At 42.0% G+C, this 19,030-nt stretch overlaps 1 protein-coding gene across 2 annotated transcripts in view; it reads right to left on the reverse strand.

Moving 5' to 3' along the window:
• Nucleotides 1-2,489: 2,489 nt before the first annotated feature.
• The window catches only part of nova2 (NOVA alternative splicing regulator 2), a 116,921-nt gene continuing 100,380 nt past the window's right edge, over nucleotides 2,490-19,030 (reverse strand). For both annotated transcript variants that reach the window (XM_030151203.1, XM_030151202.1), the window contains one exon: nucleotides 2,490-14,310. In XM_030151203.1, the coding sequence (XP_030007063.1) occupies nucleotides 13,288-14,310 (1,023 nt within the window). In that variant the 3' untranslated portion in view covers nucleotides 2,490-13,287. The remainder of the gene's footprint in view (nucleotides 14,311-19,030) is intronic.

A 19,030-nucleotide genomic window follows, 5' to 3' on the forward strand; every position in this document is an offset into this window, starting at 1 on the left:
TCTAAGACACCGACATTGATTTCTAGCATCGGCGTCTCAACGTTGCACTGACGTCACAAATGTACCATCCATTCTAACAGTTTCATTGCAAATCAAAATAGTCACATGCAATGATTGAAAAAAATTACATTACCTCATGTCACATAGAAAGTAAGCGAAAAGTTCCATCATTTAGAAATAGTACTCTTCAGAGATTTGTCTCTTTTTTTTTTTTTTTTTTTAAGTCCTAGACATTCTTTCAACAGCGTTGTTGGTCTCATTTGGGTTGTAAACATTAGTTACAGTGCCTAGCTTCATTCACCTGGCTGGCTTTGTGTAGCGTCTCTCAAGAGAATTGGTCAATCAATACTATCAATCAGCTGATCGAGAGGAATTGGTCAGTAGTCAATCAATCATACATGGAATTTATCATGGAAGGACATGATCGTCTTTGGGCTCAGTTGGGGGCAACAGGACACCAGTGAAAGACTGGAGAACAGACTGAACAGTAGATTTATAGAAGACACCCTGAGAATCACAACTACGTCTCTTTCATCTTTTCATCGTCTTCCTAACCTCGCTCTCTTCCTCTATCTCTTCTCCTATGGAACGATCATAGTCAGGTGGGCGTGGCCTCGGCAGTTGAGGAAGATGGTTGGTAGGTTGGTTTTTTTGTTGTGGCAGAAGCCGGTTGCCGTGCAACTGGCTCCTCGGTGGTTGGCATGGAGACAGGTTAAGGTGGATTCTGACCTTGTAAGGTAGTATGCAGCACATACAGTAGTATGAACAGTAGAATGTAATATGCAGGTCTGGGGAAAAATACCTCCATTTCCAATAGTTAATTTTTTACGATAAACAGAACAAAAGCACCTTGTTCACTGTAAAGGGCCAGTTCATCCAAAAATGTAGTTTCTCTTTGACCTTTATTTATGGTTCTAGTTTCATCTGCTGAGCTCCGTCAACTTCACAGTTAACCACAAAGAATTAACCTCTGAGCATCCACCAGGAAACCTATTTAAAGGCTGTAGAAGAGCCACGACTGAAGCTACTCAAGTCTGTAAACACAGAAACTAGAGAATGAGGTGTAATACTTAGACTTCTTCTGTTGTACGCCTAAAGCTAAGGAAAAGTTCCAGTTGAGGGTAAAAGTTAGAGTTGAACCTGTTAACAAAGATGTTAACGTTTCAACATACATGACCGGTACCTGATTTAACAGGTACGGTTAAGGGTAAAGTCATTTAGGTTGTGGTTTATCCACATGGAAAACACAGAAACTACAGGATGCTTCCTTTTCAATGAAGCCCTAAACGTCTATTTTGACCTTGTTTAGGCAAAAGTTCCAACCATTAACCCTTTAACCCCTAAGCCTAAAATGGTCTGCCTGGACTTTTTTCTTATTTTGACTAAAAGGTTAGAAAATATGCTGTGAGTCTGTTTTTTCTGAAGCACTTTTTTTCCCCAGATCTTTAAAAATCTAGCAGTCATTTACAATTCACTGCATATTATAATTCTGCTAAAACAGCTTATTCTCCAGCTTCTAGTACAGGCATGAGTGAAACTACCACAAAGACCTAATAAAACCTATAAAGTGCAGTATCTCAGGTTTCAGAAACTGTTGGAATTTTTCAAATTGCATCAACAGTGACAGTTACAGCCATCCAAACTGTATATGTACAGGGTGTGTCAGCGATGACACGTCAGGTTTTAAAGAGTTACAGAGGTTAACCAGTTTTCAGTGGAACTCTGAGGATATTCAGATGCTGCTCTTACGTATCAGCACAAACCAAATCCCTTTCATTTACATTACGATGGATGAACATCAACGTTAGACGCATGGGAAGCGTTTCGGTGGAACTGGCATGACTGACCCTTTACAAATGAAACAACGCGGTGTTGACTTGTTCTTTTATTGAAGGAGCGCTTGGTTCCGTTTCGAAGGTGGAAAAATGCCACGAATGAATGAAACGAACCCAAGCTGGTCCGAGTAGTTGACCCCAGATCTGTCAGCATGTAACAGTAGATCGTGACAGTAGTATGTTATCGATGGAGAACATCACATGGGGCTGACGTGGTGTGCAGCAAAAGGATGGCGCAGGGGGGGAGGCGGTAGTGGTGGACAGTGATTGGTTGATTTGGTTTGGTCAGGTGACTGAGGGGGGGTTATGGACAGTCGAGTTGAGTCAGATCACATGATGAGGGTTTGCAGCTATAACGTCAGGAGGTTCCATCGGGAAGTATGGAAGCCTGACAGGTTTTAGCTTTTGGTGGACACTGGACAGAACACCCACCCGGCCCACTCCCCTCCCACTCATACCCACGCACACGACACTCAAGCACACACATTTAATATATATTTTGCATAGACACGCACAGGTTGTTAACTCACGCATACGTACGTTCACGAACACACTCGATTGCACCCATTCACGCCCCACCCCCAGACTTGCGATGTGTTACTGTGATGATGCAGAGTGTGGTGGAAGGTGAAGAATAAGACAACAGAAGACAGGTGATGCTAAAATGAACATTTATAATGACTGCTGTTGCTGTTGCAAAATAAGAATCCTTAAAAAAAGACCTCATATATATTAGCACTAGATTGCCCACTTCACTGGTAATCCACAAGTCAAGAAACACAACTCACTAGGTTTTTTTTCTCTTTACAAACACAATGCTACAATTACATTAAATATTCAATACTCTTTAAGTCAGTTAATGAATGTTGTTAAAAGCAACCACTAAAATACTAAAAAATAAAAACAAAACAATAATAATATTAATCCACCTTTTTCCAGTCGTTCCCTTTTTCTTGTTGCGTTGTTATTTATTAATAGTATAATAATAATAATAGTCTGAGAAATAAATAGCTCATGTGGTGTTCTCAGGGCGATGGGGCAGGCAGCATAAATCAAAGAGTGGAGCTCAGAGCAATGCGATGAAATGGTGGAGGCTAATCTCACGCTTTAATACTTTCAAAATGTCTGGGATGTCGAGGTGGAGATACGCGACGGGTTTGGTTCTGCAGCGGCGGGGGTCGATCCACCTGCAGAGCTTCTATAAACTATCTATGTCATGTAAACTAGGACTGTATTGCACAAAAGTTAGCAGCTCAGCTTCCTGGTCCGGTCGCCTGGGAGGACGGCGTTCTTTATTTATGTATTTATTGATTGATTGATTTTTTTTTTTTGTTTGTTTTCTTCCAAAAACCTGGAGGAGCTGAGTTGTTTTCCACGATGATATGTCTCTAAACACGATCAAGCATTTTTCTTTTTTTTTTCAATAACTATGGCTTGATGATAAAAGATACTACAAGCGCCACTACAACTCACTGTCAGGAAAACATCAACGAATGTACAAAAACAAGCCTACACGTTGAGAATGGCTCGCACTACTTCTCAAGGTTAGTATTATTACTCCATGAGCACAGATATCTAAAGAGTTTGCTAGCCGACATGGAAGCTAAACAGCGAATACAGTAGGTAAATCAACACTAATAACAACAGCACAGGTTAACACAGTAGAACTAGCATAGCCGATTATACAGGCAGACCTAACTATCAGATACAGAGAATGAAAATGATCATCTACTGCGCCCACGACTTCCTCTTTATGCTGCCGGCCCCGTTCTGCTCAACACTTCTCTCTTTACAGCTCGGCAAAAAATCTGACAAAATATTTACAATGAGAGAGAAAAAAATGAAATCGTGGAGAAACAGTTTAGTGTTTTTTCTCTTTTTTTTGTTTGTCTGCATTTCTTTTTTTTTTTTTTAGATGGTTTTTTTTCTTCCTTTCGTATGTTTTTTTTTTTTTGTTCTTTTTATATCTCAGAGAATTGTCCCCAATGATAAGCAACAAACAAACAAACAAAAAAATCCAATCATATCAGCTAGCATTGCACAGTCTCAGAGAGGTTTTGGGGATGGAATGGAGAGTTATCGTCCAAAAAACAGTTGGATGAACACAGAAGGGGGGTATAGGAGGAGGAGGAAGAAGGTCAATAAAGTTCATGAGGGGGTGAAAGTTCAAAAAGTTCAAGAAGACAGATGGCTGCGCAGCTGACGGTGCGTAAACACTCCCCACACCACCGCACGGCGGCGGTGCATGTGTCGGCGTGCGTGGGTTTGGATGTTAAACGACAACAAAAAAAATCATCATTAGAAAAATGGAGTTTTTGAATCTTTCCCATCGAGAAAAATCAAATGGAGCGAGAGCAAGAGAAAGGAGGGGTTGAAAGATAGAGGAAGAGGTGGGAAGGGGGAGGGGGGGGGGGGGTGAGGAGAGTGAAAGGTGCCCCCAACACTATGGCACACAATCAATGAAGTCCCACAGGCTGAAGAGATGACAGAATTAGAAAGCAGCTGGCATGAGCGGTAGGGCTTTAGGTTGAGAGGCAGGACAGTAGGTAGCCAACCTGCAGAGGGTTAATCCTTGTCGGGTTTAGCTCTGTGGGGGGTGGTGAGGAGGAGGAGGAGGAGGAGGAGGAGGAGGAGAAGGAGGAGGAGGAGGAGGTGGTGGTGGTGGGGGGCAAAAGGTGCTGTTCAGTTGAGGCGTCATGAGCGACATCATGTTATGAGGGCGGAGCATGCTGGCTTCATGGGTGCTTCCAGGATGGATGTCCGACACACAAGAACAACTCAAAGAAACGCTTGGAATGGTAGTTGTTGTTGTTGTTGTTGGTGTTGTTGTCTTTTTTTTTTCCTCTCTGTTCTATTTTGGCACTCGAGAGAAGAGACTCGTGGGAGGCGGAGGAGGAAAGAGTGGGTGTATGTTTGGGCGAAGAGGAGGAGGAGGAGGAAGAGGAGGAGGAGGAAGAGGAGGAGTGGGCAGTGAAAGTGCAAAAAAGAGGGCATGGAAGAGTGTTTTTTTTCATATGTGTGTGTAGAGAGAAGGTAGGGAGGGGTAAACAGGCTACACACAGAAATGGCATTTTTGTTATAACTGGTCTAGGTTAGACAGAGCATACAATACAAATCAAAAACCAGGAAAAAAAATAATCCACAGAGAACAAGAAGAAGGAACAGAGAAAACAGTGATATGACAAATGCAGTCTACAGTTGCTGGTGCTTCGATGGGGCCCGAGTCGGGGCAGGGAGGGGTGGTAGTGGTGGGGGGGTGGGGGGGCGAAGAGAGGGGTCCCATAGTATCTGTTGAGGGGTCGATGGTGGGTGTGGGTGGCTGTGGGTGAGGTGGCAGTGTGTGGATGGGGAGGGGTCGGGCAGAAAAGCAAGATCTGAGGACTGACTGAGAAGAACCACACACCCACTGAGAAGCAATGAGTCCACCTGGCGGGCAGGTGAGGGGGGTGGGGGGTGCGGGGGGAGTTTGCATTCCTCTACACATCACAGAGAAATAAATAAATAGGAAAATCATAAACACATGGCTCGCCGGCTACGTCGCAACACAGACACCAACAGCCTGGAAAGCAGACAGAAAGAAGAAAGAGGAGCATGCACGACTAAATACACAACCTACGGTACAGTAATAATACACATCTACAGTAGTCCTGCACACGGACCCCCCCACGCCCACCCCCCCCCACCTCGGCCTGGCCTGCCATGCACAGTAACAGCACAGAGTTTAGTGCAAACGAGTCGCGAGGAGCAGTCGGGGGTGAAATCGAAGGGTGGATTTGGAGGAAGCGGGTCGTTTGGGTAACCATGACAACACAGCCAAACGAGGCTGGATGAGAACCAGAACGGGAGAGGAGAGACGGAGGTGGAAACCACTTTACAATAAGACCCACGGCGGTCACAGCGGCTCATTACAGCTGCACAAACAGCCGATGAATGAGCCGGCGTCGAAAGAACTGTCGCAATAATCGGTTAATTAATGTAATTAGTCAGGTTCCTCATCAGTCCACAGCTCAGAGACTGGGATCAGCCACCTGAGGAATCCAAAAGGTTCCATATTTATGAGTATTAAATCTTTTAAAATAAAAAAAAAAATTGGCTGTTTTGTAAACACTTTCTAAAGCTAAACTGATGCTCAGCTTAAATCTGCACGTTGTTTTATTTTAGTGCAGTATTATGGGATGTATTCACTGTTTTCACTGTTTTTAATGAACATAAGGTGAATCAACAGTTACAATCAATGAAAAACAGTTCATTATTCACAGTATTTTTTGCCTAAACTTATAAATTTGATAATTTCAGAAAGAACCATTAAGACATTTGGCTATTTTTTCTTTATATGATACACTACTTTTGTGAAGAAAACAAACTGGTAAATCAATCTGTAATCTCCGAATTTCCATTCACACATAGTAAAGGTGCATTTTCATATGATATGTTGCTTTTTTTTCAAATTTGGAATTCTACGTTTTCAGCCTCAGGACCCAATAAAATACAGTTCATTCCACTGAGAGCTTAGATTGTTCTGCACATTTTGATGCAACACTTTGGATATAAGATTATATGAGGTGACTATGAGCAGGTACGGTAAAAACAGTATTTATATTACAGACTCCAAAGGGTTAAATTCCAATAACTCATTCATATATTTGTATAAAATGCTCAGTAACATGTATAATGTATGTTCTGAGTCTAATAATCCTTGTTTTGGTTTGTCTTATTATAAAGTGGTGCTGATTTTGTTAAAGCCAATGGATCTGAGTGAAGTGAAAGGCAGTGGGTGGGGGCTGGGGGTGTGTGTGTGGGGGGGGTCAGGATTCACACCACGACCACTGTGAAAACACTGGCAGAGCTCAGTGTTGTTTCTCTCCCTGAGATCAGAGCCTTGGACTGAACAGGGAGCGAAAACACAATCTGTCCCAGATTCTGCAGAGACGCCCCCGACGGCGAGGCCGATGCAGACGGACAGACCCATGGGGGTGGGGGGGGCGTTGAGTGGGTTGGGGGGCACCTCTGAATCTCTTCTCTCCTGTTGAAACACAGTGGTCGGGGTCGCAGACGCTCCTTCATGTGTCAGATCTGAGGTCAGTTAAGGTGCATAATCAACAACAAGACAAGCCAGAGCTCAGAGCCAGGGGTGGGGGGGTTCAACGAGGGGGGGGGGTTAAAAGGACAAACAACTACTGAGAGCTCGACACAGCGAAGGGTCGAGGGTTAGTAATGTTAGAGTACAAAAACACAGCGAAAAACACACGGAAGCCTCTAGTGCACGTCAATGGTTTCGAGGAGTGATATGCAAACGTATGCAGAGGTGAGTACATTCATGGACATCAGTCACCATGGAAACGCAACTCATACTTATTTATTGTTCTAAAGTTAGACAGTAACTTTTAGTACAAGCTCGCTTAGCAAGTAGTAAAATAGTCTTAGGTTTGTTCGGAAAGGTTTTGTTCGTTTCCCTCTGAGGATGATTTAGACAAAATAACATGAGTCGGAAAACAACGAACATCTGAACGCGTGTAAAACAATATCAAAATGCTCTACCCTTATCGGCATGCAAAGATTCGTCTCCGAAAATGAACGACACACACTGCCTAATTTTTTTTTTTTTTAGTTGTTTTTTGTTTTGTTACTTCTTTGATTTTTTTCCTTTTTTTTTGTCCACGCTTCACTTGGATATCATGCAATATAGACGTGCAAAAAAGATAACATCTATTTCCACAAAATACATTTTCATTGTAACTATAAAAGGCTGTATTTAAGAATGCTATCTAGTCACATTGTTTTTAGCATCGTTATGCTAACCTATCGCTATGTTGATTCCTCTAGCCCCAGAGTCATAGTGCTGTTGCATTCTGGGAAGTGCAGTTTCCCAGAGGACTGGCTAACACATGGCTAACATGGCGGTTCCCTCCTCTTGTGGCAGGAACAAAGAGGGCTTAAACAAACTGCTATACTGAGGCGCTTTGTCCGTTACGCTAACAGGTTCTTAATAAAAACTGTCACGGGGAATATTCCCATTTCCTATGTGAGTTATAAATATGGTTCATTTGGCACTTTTCACATTTTCTTAATATAAAAGTATGTCTTCTCTTATCTAATGTGGTTTAAATCAACACATTTACAGCTTCACTCTGTAAAGACCTATTTTGGCACAAGTTTAAGTCGTTCAGGTTAGAATTATACTATTATTATTATTATTATTATTATGAACTTATCATCAGCTTATAACAGAGCATGTATTACACTGCCACTCGAGACTAGCCTCTGCAGCTAAAGGACAGATTCGATATGTTTTATTTAACCTTGTATTTTTAGTACATCAGTTATTATTAAATAGCAGCATTTTCCACAAATTAAAAAAATTGTCTGGTGTAAACCTATCGAACATCTAAAGTCAGAAGCTCCTACGGCAGACACAGGACACCACGATATGCCACTACGTGTATTGCTTCCAGTACTCGTCACATTTTTATCTCCATGCCCTAACAGTACGATAACAAAAGGAGATTGGCTGCTGTGTAAAAGGACAAAGAAACGCAGGTTCTTCTGTCGTTGAACTGATGAGATGAAGCTGAAGTCTGTCCAGTATTCACCCACTTTCACCTAATCATGAGCTTCTCCTGCTGGAAACGCACTGTGCTGCATCCTGCTCTGGTTTGTAGTGAATAAAAGTAGAAAATAAAAGCCTCACTTTTGCAAATTTGGGTTCATTTTGTTCACATTCGCTCATGCATATGTTGAATATTTTACTGTTAAATATCCTTTGAGTGTTTCTAAAATGCACATTTTCTGACCATAAAGACCTACTGAAAACCACAAAATTCCATCAGGTTTCCCAAACTTTAACCCACGACTATAACTCTTTCCAGCTTTTAATTGTAAAGAAATAACTGGACATTTATTATACGCACATATTAACATTTTTATCCAGCTTTAGTCTCAATTTAACCCTGAAAAACTACATTTTTAGTTCATAAAATGCCCTGAAAAGCCAAAAAATACTAGAAAATGCTTTCAAATGAATCCAACACTTGACAGTAAATGTTATCTGTTAATTTTCTTGCTAAAATCTCGCAGCACAGTAGAGTTTAGCAGCAGTTAGAAAATAAATTCTGTCTTTAGTGATTGGGGTTAATTTTGTTAACATTCTCATGCACATATTACAGTTAAAGATGCTGTGAATGTCTCTGAAATGCTCACGGTGTCTGCATTTTCTGACCATGAAGCCACAAAATTCTGCCTGATTTCCCAAACTTTCACCCGTGATTCCAACTTTCCGTCTTTTAACTGTAAAAGAAAGAACTGCACATTTATGAAACCATCATAGTAGTATCTCTGTCCATATCATCCAGCTCTAGTCTCAGTTTAACCCTGATCAACAACAGTTTAGCTCATGAAATGTCAAAACGCTGCCCCTCACATCCCGTAAAAACACTAGAAAATGCTTCCGAATGAGTCCAACCCTTTAAGGAAAACCTCCTCAGCTCATTTTGTTGCTAAAATTCGGCAGCACAGTGGAGTTCAGCAGCAGAACTGAAGCACATCATCACCTTCAGAACGTCTACAAACAAACAAACGAAGCCAAATCCAGTTAAAATCCACCCTCACCACATGTGCGTGTTCTATCTTCGACTAAATCCAAATCAACACGTTCCTCCTGGGATCGTCCACTGAAACACACCGACCAAAACAACAGGTATTTGCCGCTGGCGCCCCCTGCAGGTGTGGTCGTTTCTACTGCTTTCACACAACGACCCAAAACGGATCGAGGCGTCACCGATAAAAAACAAAAGCCTCAGTCGTCACAATAGCACTAGTAATAATCATCATCTGTGTTTGTCAGGGCAAGCAGCAGACATGCATTGATCGTAGAAAACACCAGACATAGTCACCCATGGAGCGATGTGGTCGGAGGAGAGGGGGGTGTTAGGAATGGGAGTGCAACTGGAGGACTGAGGACGGGTGGAGGGAGGGTGAGGAGAGTGGATGGTGTTAGATGGGAGTAAAGAAGCCTCCTTACCAAGACGTGGAGATAAACCCTCACTGGCGCTCCAACAGAGAGTGACACATTCGTAGAGGATTTCAGGTCAGATTTGCCTGTTTTTGTGTGTGTTTTAATCTTTGACATGTCAGATGGATCATATCAAATATCAAATGCACCCCCTCCTCATTTTTTTTTGGCATGTTCTATGTTTTGTAGCTTCAAGTCCTGTCGAATCCAGGGATTTGCCCTTTGGATACACAGCAAACATTACGTCAATTTATGAAAAAGACACAGCTGCGATAAATTTGGACTTAGTTCCAGTCTTTTTAATCTGCTACTGGACACCTAACACTCACCCGACATCCCGCCCTCGATTCCAGATTCAAAAAAAAAAAAAAAAAAAAAAAAAAAATACCCAACAGTTAAGTAGATTGATCTCAACTCAATTGATTGATCCTCTTCATCGACCTACTCTCTTTCTCCTCCTTTTTTTTTGTACGTCAGATACACATCGATCTGTGGTGAAGTTCTTCATATGCATTCTACATATATTTCATATATGTGTTTGTTTTCCCTGCCATACAGAAACCATCCAGTCACAATGCCGTCTACATCACACATCCCTGACCTCATAGGCCCAGAGAACCGCTCCCTTGCTTCACAGTGCATTAAGACAAAAAAAAAAACAAAAAACAAATAAATTCAGTGTACTCCGATTGTAAAAAAAAAAACCCAACAAAAAACAAAAAAGAAACACGACACAAACAGAAAAAAAATTAACAACAACAAAAGAAACAACAGCATCTTCAGCAGCCTCCGTGGGCAGAAAACCTGTTGCCATGGGAGACCAGAGGCAGAAACGAGCTCGAGTCCCTGGACGTATGTCGGAAACCCCTCGTGTCTGACCTTTGACCTCATCGGGAGGCAGTCGGACGGTCGCTCGATAAGGGCGAAGATCAGCGAGGCCGTTTATCTGCTTTAACTGATATGAACGCTGCCTTAAAATAGTAAGTGTAGTCGCAGCGGAGGCAGATTCAGCGGTCGACCCTGGACCAAAACATTCAGTGTTACCTCTCGCTCATTGTTTGCGTTTGTCAGTAGTACATTGCGTTAAGTGCTTTTGCTTCATCTAGTCTGTGGCTCGGTTTTCCTTCTTTTTTTTTTCATTTTTTTGTTTTGGGGGAAACCACAGGCTGAGCAGCAGCAGTTCATCCCAGTCTCAGTTCGACTCCATTATTCAGCTTGTTAGTCGAGAACTATCGCTGGGGCTTTTTTTTTTTTTTTTTTTACGACAGAGCATCGGAGCATGAGAAAAGCATGAAAACCAGGTCGGATCGAGCGGCTTAAACCGTGCCCTGCAGCCTGTGGTCTGATCCGGTTGACATCAGCCCCCCTTTTCCACCAAAGGAACTTTACCAGGAACTTTGAAAAACGGCCCTCGACCCCCAAACTTTTACTGAAAAAACTTCTTCATAAAGGGTGGATGGGACTTTTCAGATGCCCAGAATTCTTGGGGGCGGGGCTGTATGATGACGGACACTGATTGGTGGAACACATTTGCAGCGTTCCACATTTACATGTTTAATCCAGTGGCGTCTGCAAACTTCGACGTCTACATGATTCACTTCATTTGTGTTTTAACCGTTTGCAAAAGAAGATAAGCGACGAGTGCATCGTAATAATCTGCCCGTCGAATACATTAAAGATCGCATTCAGAAAATACACTCAAAACAGCCTGGACTTAAATGAACCTAATTTGAATTAATTTTCCAGAGCTTTAAGGTGGAACACAAATTACCAGGAGTTTTTTTAACCAATAAAAGTAAGTTCCTGGGAATGTTGGTGGAAAAGGGGCTTGGATTTCCCTGCTCATCTAGAGGATTCACTGCCGTCGGTATTGTTCGTAGATATGGTGGATTCCCTTTTCTAGCACCAGATATGGCATGGTAGTGTTTTTACTTCAGTGTGTCTGTGCATGAGTGCGTTCCCTGTTCTGCTCTTTGACTGGATATATTAGATGATCCTTCACTGTAATTATCTTAATGCCTGGGGCGGCGTTTTTTCTTACTGGACTTAAATAAGACATATATTACACTATGTGACATTACTATTCATCTTCAATCCACTTAAATAAAAGAAAAAACAAAAACAAAAAAAAAAACAAATCAAGAAATAGTCTCATTTACATTCATGTCAACCTGAATTCACAGATTAAAAATAAAAGAAGAACAACTGAGCTCGCATGGGTGAATTCATTAATAAATAACGACGATGGCGATGATTCTACCGTAATAATAATGACATTAGAGACATTAATAAGATCCTGCAAAGATCCTGTGTGTTTTGCCGCAGATTGCACAGTATCACTCTTGTCTTTTCTTGTTCAACACTACATGAGGTCATCAGCGTGCGCCTCGGCATCCTATCTTAAAAACTACAGCCGCGTACAGGGTAGGGGGGGTGGGGTGGGGGTGGGGGAGGGCGGCGACGGCGGGGGAGGGGGTACGTGCCGTAACACCCCTGCGGCGCTGCACTGCTTGTGGGATACATCACAGGGCTTATAGGGGGGTGTCACCGACAGAAGAAACACCCAGCTGGATCTCACCCAGTTTCACTTTATCCTTTCTCCAGGGGGGGTGGAGGGCGGGTGGGGGGGTGGAGGGAGGGGTGGTTTGATAATGATAATAATAATAATAGTAATAATAGGTGTGGGGGGAGTGGGCTGGGTGTTTCTTCTGTCACACATCAGGCTGAAGTTTGCAGTCTTACTCATTATAAAACCTTTGTAAAAGGGCCGAGGGGGCGGGGCAAGGGGCGGGGCAAGTAGTGACAGGGGCTTTTTGGGGTTTTGGGGGTAAGGGGTGTGAGGGGGGGAACAAAAACTAGAAGAAAAACAAAAACCCCACAGGAGGGTGACGGGTTGTGGGCTGCAGGGGGAGGGAGGGGCCAGGGGTGTTTCCATGAAGGGGAAGGTGGAGGGGGGGCGGAGGGCTGCACCCCGTAAACCCTCACCCCCCTCGCCTGCCCCCGTCTAACCCCGCCCCCACCTCCCCCTGCCTCCTGTAGCCTCTGAGGCGTCACAGCCTGTCGACATGGCATTCAGCGTTGTCCACACAATACACGAAACAACCAACAGAACAAAAACCAAACAATAAAAAATCCCCAAAGGTCAAGACGTTAAGTAATAAAACCTTATTTACATTTTACACATTTTTTTCTTGGTTTTTCAGCGTGATATCTCACTCCTCTCCCTCCTCGTCTTCTCAGCACATTTTTGCTTCGCGTCAGATTTTTTTTTTTTAATAGAGAATACTGAAAACACGCAGAAGAAAACGGCAAAGACGATTCCTTCCGACATTCTTGCTCTTCTCTCCTTCCATTATTCGCACTCTTACTATTTTTTAAACTCCTCCCCCAAAGCCCCCACTTCTTTTTCCTCTTTTCCTCCTCGTTTCTCATTGGCTGTCAGGTTTAGCCCACCTTCTGTGGGTTGGTGGCGCGTACCCCCTGCTCGTAGGTGATTCGCTGGCTGATCAGGTACTGTGCGGCCTGCGTGGCGGCCTGGGAACCCGTGATGGTCACCTTCCTGTTCCGGGTTCCGGGGATGAACTCGCCTTTCTTGGAGATCTGGATCCGGGCGCCGGTCAGCTCCTGGTACTCCACTAACGTCTTCCCTCCCTTCCCCAAGATGGCACCGACCAGGTTTTCCGGGACGGCGATCTCCACCACTTCCTTCGCTCCTTCCGCAAGCTTTTCCGTGGCCAGTAGAGACGACGCCACCAGAGGCGACGCGGCGCTCAGGTAGCCGTTGGTGGCGCCCGTGGCAGCGGCGAGCGACCCCAAGGAGAAGCCCCCGAGGCCGGCCGCTGGATGAGCTGCGCTGGTGGATGCGTCACTGGCGTAGGACGCTAATAAGTTAGCTGCAGCGGCCGCTGCAGGGTTGGCGTTAGCTGCGACGGCGGCTAACACCCCTGAGGCGGCGGCGGGGTTGAGCCCCAGGCCGAGGGAGTTGGTGTTGTAGCCGTAGCTCGCCAGGGTGTTGAGGGCGGAGGTGATGGCCAGAAGGTCGTTACCCGAGAGGCTGGACATGGTGGTGGGGAAAGCCCCGACCCCCGCCAGCCCGGCCTGGCCCAGCAGGGACGAGGCTGTGGCGGCGGCGGCGGCAGCGGCGGCCGGCATGACCTCAGTGGAGTTGGCGTACGGGGATCCGGTGGGGTTGGAGTTGGCGACGGGCCCTGTGATGTTGGAGTAGGAGATGTTTAGGCAGGAGGAGCTCTGCGGGTCCTCCTGGATCTTCTGCACAATGATCTCCACGGCTTTGCGGTTCTGCTCGGGCTCGCCACTGATGGTGACCACACGCTCCTGCAGGTTGATGCCCTCGGGCTTCTGGGAAAGCTGCACCCACGCCCCAGACTGCTCCATCACCGCCTTGACTGTAGCTCCGCCTTTACCGATGATGAGCCCCGCCGTGCTGTTGGGGACGATGAGCTTGGCCTGTGGACGACAAGAAGAAGAAGAAGAAAAGAGATGAAAGATGGACTGGGTTCACACAGACCAGAACCACCTGGACCACATAGAACCACCTGGACCACATGGAACCACCTGGACCACATGGAACCACCTGAACAAAGATCTGATACAGACAGAAAAAAGGAACCACCAAAGGAACACGATAAACCAACGTCAGGTTTATTTATGTCACATTAAAACAACAAAAGGGACAAAAAGATATAAATAATAATATGAAAAAGAATATTTCTTTTATTTAATCACTTTTGCTTATTCTTTTTATTTTTCTTGTCCTGGTCTTCATAGTTGCGGTCCTGGTATTGGTCCAGGTCTTACTGTTCCTGGTCTTCGTGGTCTTGATCCTGGTCTTCCTGGTTCTGGTCTTTGTGGTCCTGGTCCAGGTCTTTGTCGTTGTGTTCCTGGTCCCTCTCTTCCTGGTCCTGGTCTTTGTCTTCGTGGTCCTGATCCTGCTCTTACTGGTCCAGGTCCCCCTCTTCCTGGTCCTGGTCCCACTAAGTCCGCCTTTGTGTTCACACATGTAACCTGAAAACCTGCATCGTCTGACCATGTGACCATGTGACCACGTGCCGGTGCCTCATCCTGTCCAATCGCCTTTGGATGCTGCAGCTCTGTTTCCATGGCGACACTGACCCCTGGGAGTCGGTGTTATTTTTCTCCTCCTCTGTCATCTTCCTCCTACTCTCTGCTTTATCTCTTTCACCTCTTTTACGTCCGTCTGTGAAGCAACGGGCGAATAAATCCTCTGGTGACTCGTGATGGAGATGCTCGCCATGGTGCGTTCAAAGACACCTCATAAAGTGTAGGTTTTCCATGAGTTCTTTCTGATTTTTTAATATAGAATTTTGAGTGAATTATTATTATTTATTAATCATTATTTTGTTAAATTTTATTAATCTTTGTTTTTACTATTTTTGTCCATTTTAAAGATTAATTTGATAATTTTTTCTATTTTTTGTAGCTCATTTGATTTCTTTTGTTATTTTATTGACATTTTAAGTAATTTTAGAGATTATTTTTTAACAGTTTTGGTTTGTTTTTGTCCATTTTTTTGTTATTTTATTCACACTCTTCATCTTTTTAAAAATCATTATGATTCGTTTTGTTCATTATTGGTTCCTTTTGGGTCACTTCATTAATTATTTTGTTCATTTTCTTCATCTTTTTGATTATTTTACTGACTTTTGTTTAGCTAATAGCTGTTAGCATGCTAACAACTAGCGCCTCCATGCTGTTTTATCATGTATTTCCACTAGAGGGAGTCTGTCCTCAGTCCAACATGAAGTCAGCTCATGTTTTCAATTTTATCTGTCGATTTCAATATGAAAGAAAAATCATTTGGACTCTGGATAAAAATATTTCTATTATTATTATTATTAATTTGATGCCATAGAAGAACCAACAGTTTTAACCAAAAAAAGATGCATCAATGAGCATTTTCACATTGACCTACAAACAGAACGACACAACAATGAGTTTTAAGTGAAATGTGTAAATTAACGACGAGGCGTTTGAGTGTAATCCGACGTTTCTTCACGTATTTTCGCTTCATCCCAATGAATCCGAACGTCGTTTTCCCATTTCGCAGTTTACCGCTGACTTAAGTCTTGGTTTTCGTTTCATTTGTCAGTGTCTCCTTGTGTCTGAGGAACAAAAACAGAGATGAGGGAGGAAAGGAACAGGCGTTTTATTTATTTATTTTTTACCCATGAGCCCTTTCATCCTCTGCACTTTGGTGAGAATCGGGAGGATAAACAGCGGCGTCTGATCCGAGGCGCTAATGATCACATCTACTGTCGTTAAATCCCACTGATTCTGCGCTAATGAGGCCTCTTCCTCCTCCTCCTCTTCATCCTCCTCCTCTTCATCCTCCTCTTCTTCATCCACCTCCCCTCCTCCTCTTCCCCTCATCCTCCTCCACCTTTTCCTCACGCTCTTCTTCCTCTTCCTTCTCCTTCTCTACATCCCCCTTATCCTCCTCCTCTTCCTCCCCCTCCTCCTCCTCCACCTTTTCCTCATCCTCTTCTTCCTCTTCCCCTCCTTTTCCTCCTCCTTCTCTTCATCCTCTTCTTCCTCCTCCTCCTCTTCCTTCTCTTCCTCCTCCTCTATCTCCTCTTCTTCCTCCTCCTCCTCCTCCCCTCCTCCTCCTCCTCTTCCTCCTCCTTTATCTTCTCTTCTTCCTCCTCCTTCCCTCGTTCTCTTCTTCATCCTCCTCTTCCTCCTCCTCCTTTTCCTTCTCTTCCTCCTCCCCTCCTCCTCTATCTCCTCTTCTTCATCCTCCTCCCCTCGTCCTCTTCCTCTTCACCGTTCTTTCCTCACTTTTCTCTTTTATATATATTCTTTTTCCATCTGTTGAATTTCTTTCTTTTCGTCGTCTTTGTTCACCTCCTCGTCTCCTCCATCATCATGTCTCATGTTCTTTCACAGCTTTAAAACCTTTTATTTCTCCTTTCTTTTTCTCTCTATTCATAAAAACATCCTCGAACACAAGGTCGAACACAAACCTGAACCTGTTCTATCACATGTGACATCTTCATCTCCTGCCTACCCACAATCCCCTGCTCCAGCCACAAAGAACGTGATTATGAGGCAGTCGGCGGCGAATCACAGTAATTTGTTAATTACTGTAATTCTTTAAAATCATGTTTGTTTGTTTGGTTTTTTAGTCACTTATTTGGTTCCTTTTAGCTCATTTTATTGACTGTTTTGTTCATTTTCTTCATGTTATTGATGATTTTACTGATTTTTTAAAAATGATTTTGTTCTTCTTTGTTCATTTTAAAGATGAATGCGATCATTTAAAAAAATATACTTATTTGTTTATGGTTATTTTATTCAAACTTTTAGACATTTTAAAAATAACTGATAATTTTGTGTTCATTTTTGTTCATTTTACAAATGAATTTGATAATTTTTTGCTTATTTTGTGTCTTTGGCATTTTTCAAGGCTTCAAGGTCATTTTGATCATTTCTTTAAATTCTATTTGTTTTGTTGGTTAATTTATTCAAACTTTTGGACATTTTAAAAACAATTCTCATAATTTTGAGCTTATTTTTGTTCATTTTGGGGTAATTATATTTATTACTTGTTCTTTTTTTCATTTTATTGATGATTTTATTGAGTTTTGTTTTAGTTCTGGATTATTTTGTTCATTTTAAAGATGAATTTGATCTTTTTTTTCGCTTATTAATTTTGTGGCTTGTTTTGTTCATTTCTTAAAATTTACTACCTACAGTTTTGTCATTTTGGTTAATTTTATAATTTTGTTTGTTGATTTTTGTGATTTTTTTATGTTTGTTGTTTATACTGTATACGTTTTATTGATCATTTGACTGAGTTTTGTTTTTGTTGTGGATTATTTTGTTCATTTTAAAGATGAATTTGTTGATTTTTTTATTTAGGCCTACTTAGTTACTCATTTTGTTCATTTCTGTTAATTTCATAGGTTTTTTTTTGGTTTATTTTTGTTGTTTGTTTTTTTGTTTGTTGTTTATATATTATTCATTTTATTGATCATTTTACCCATTTTTTTTTCATTGTTGTTCACTCTGTTGTCCGTTTTGTTCATTTTGTTCATTTGATTCCGTTTCCAGTTTCCCTCCGTCCTCCTCGCCCTCGTATCGGTGACAGGACGGTGTTGGCGAACGTCCAGCTGCTGACTGCGATGTCCTGTCGGTGCAGAGGTCAAAGGTCGATGCCAATCTCCGGTTTGTGAACGCACCGGGTCACGGCGACGATGGGAAGTGTCGACTTCAGCACCAACGTTTATCAGCAGATAAACAAGAATCAATGTTCTGGAAAGTGTTCAAGGTTTGACCGCAGAGATTCAGGAAGACGGAGACGAACTGATCAGAGTTTGGATAAAAAACACCCAGAGGACCTTTAATTAATTAATTAATTAGTTTATTTTAGTTCTGTATTTTGTTAATATTTGCTCTTCATTTAAATAACTTGTTTACTGTTCCTCATTTATTTAATTCTTAATTTTCTTGTTTGTGGTTTTTATTAATATGTTCATTTTCTTGATAATTATTTGGGCAATTTCTTGTTCAGTTTATTGATTATTTTGTTGATTATTGCTGTTCTTATTTTGACCATTTTTGGTAACTTTCTTTTTAATCAAACTACTGGTCATTTTAAAAATCATTATAGTAATTTTTTTTTTTTTTCCATTTTTTGGTTCCTTTTGGGTCATTTTATTTATTATTTTGCTCATTTTCTTGATGCAATTATTTTACCAATTTTTTTTTTCTTTTTTCTTATCAATTTTTGTTTTTGGTTATTTTATAAATTTTTGTCCATTTTAAAGATTAATTTTATAGTTTTTTAGGGCATATGAGGTTATCTTTATTTATTTATTTATTTAGTTGTTGGTTATTTTATTCACACTTTTGGTCATTTTATGTATTATTTTGTTTATTATTGTTTTTGTTGGTTATTTCTTTCTTTTTTTTTTTTTATTTATTGATTTGACATTTTGTTGGTTATTTTCAGAAATTTTCATTTGTTTTCGTTAATTATATTAATTATTTAGCTGATTTTTGTTCTTTTTTTTTTAAATCAAATGTTAATTATTTGACCATTATATTGTTAAATTTTGTTTCCTTATATTTATTATTTTATTTGTTTCATTTAATTTTGAACAATTGAACTTTCTTTTTTTTTCAGCAACAGAACATGAAAATA

This window comes from Sphaeramia orbicularis, chromosome 13 (genome assembly GCF_902148855.1).
Source record: "Sphaeramia orbicularis chromosome 13, fSphaOr1.1, whole genome shotgun sequence".
NCBI classification, from domain to species: domain Eukaryota; kingdom Metazoa; phylum Chordata; class Actinopteri; order Kurtiformes; family Apogonidae; genus Sphaeramia; species Sphaeramia orbicularis.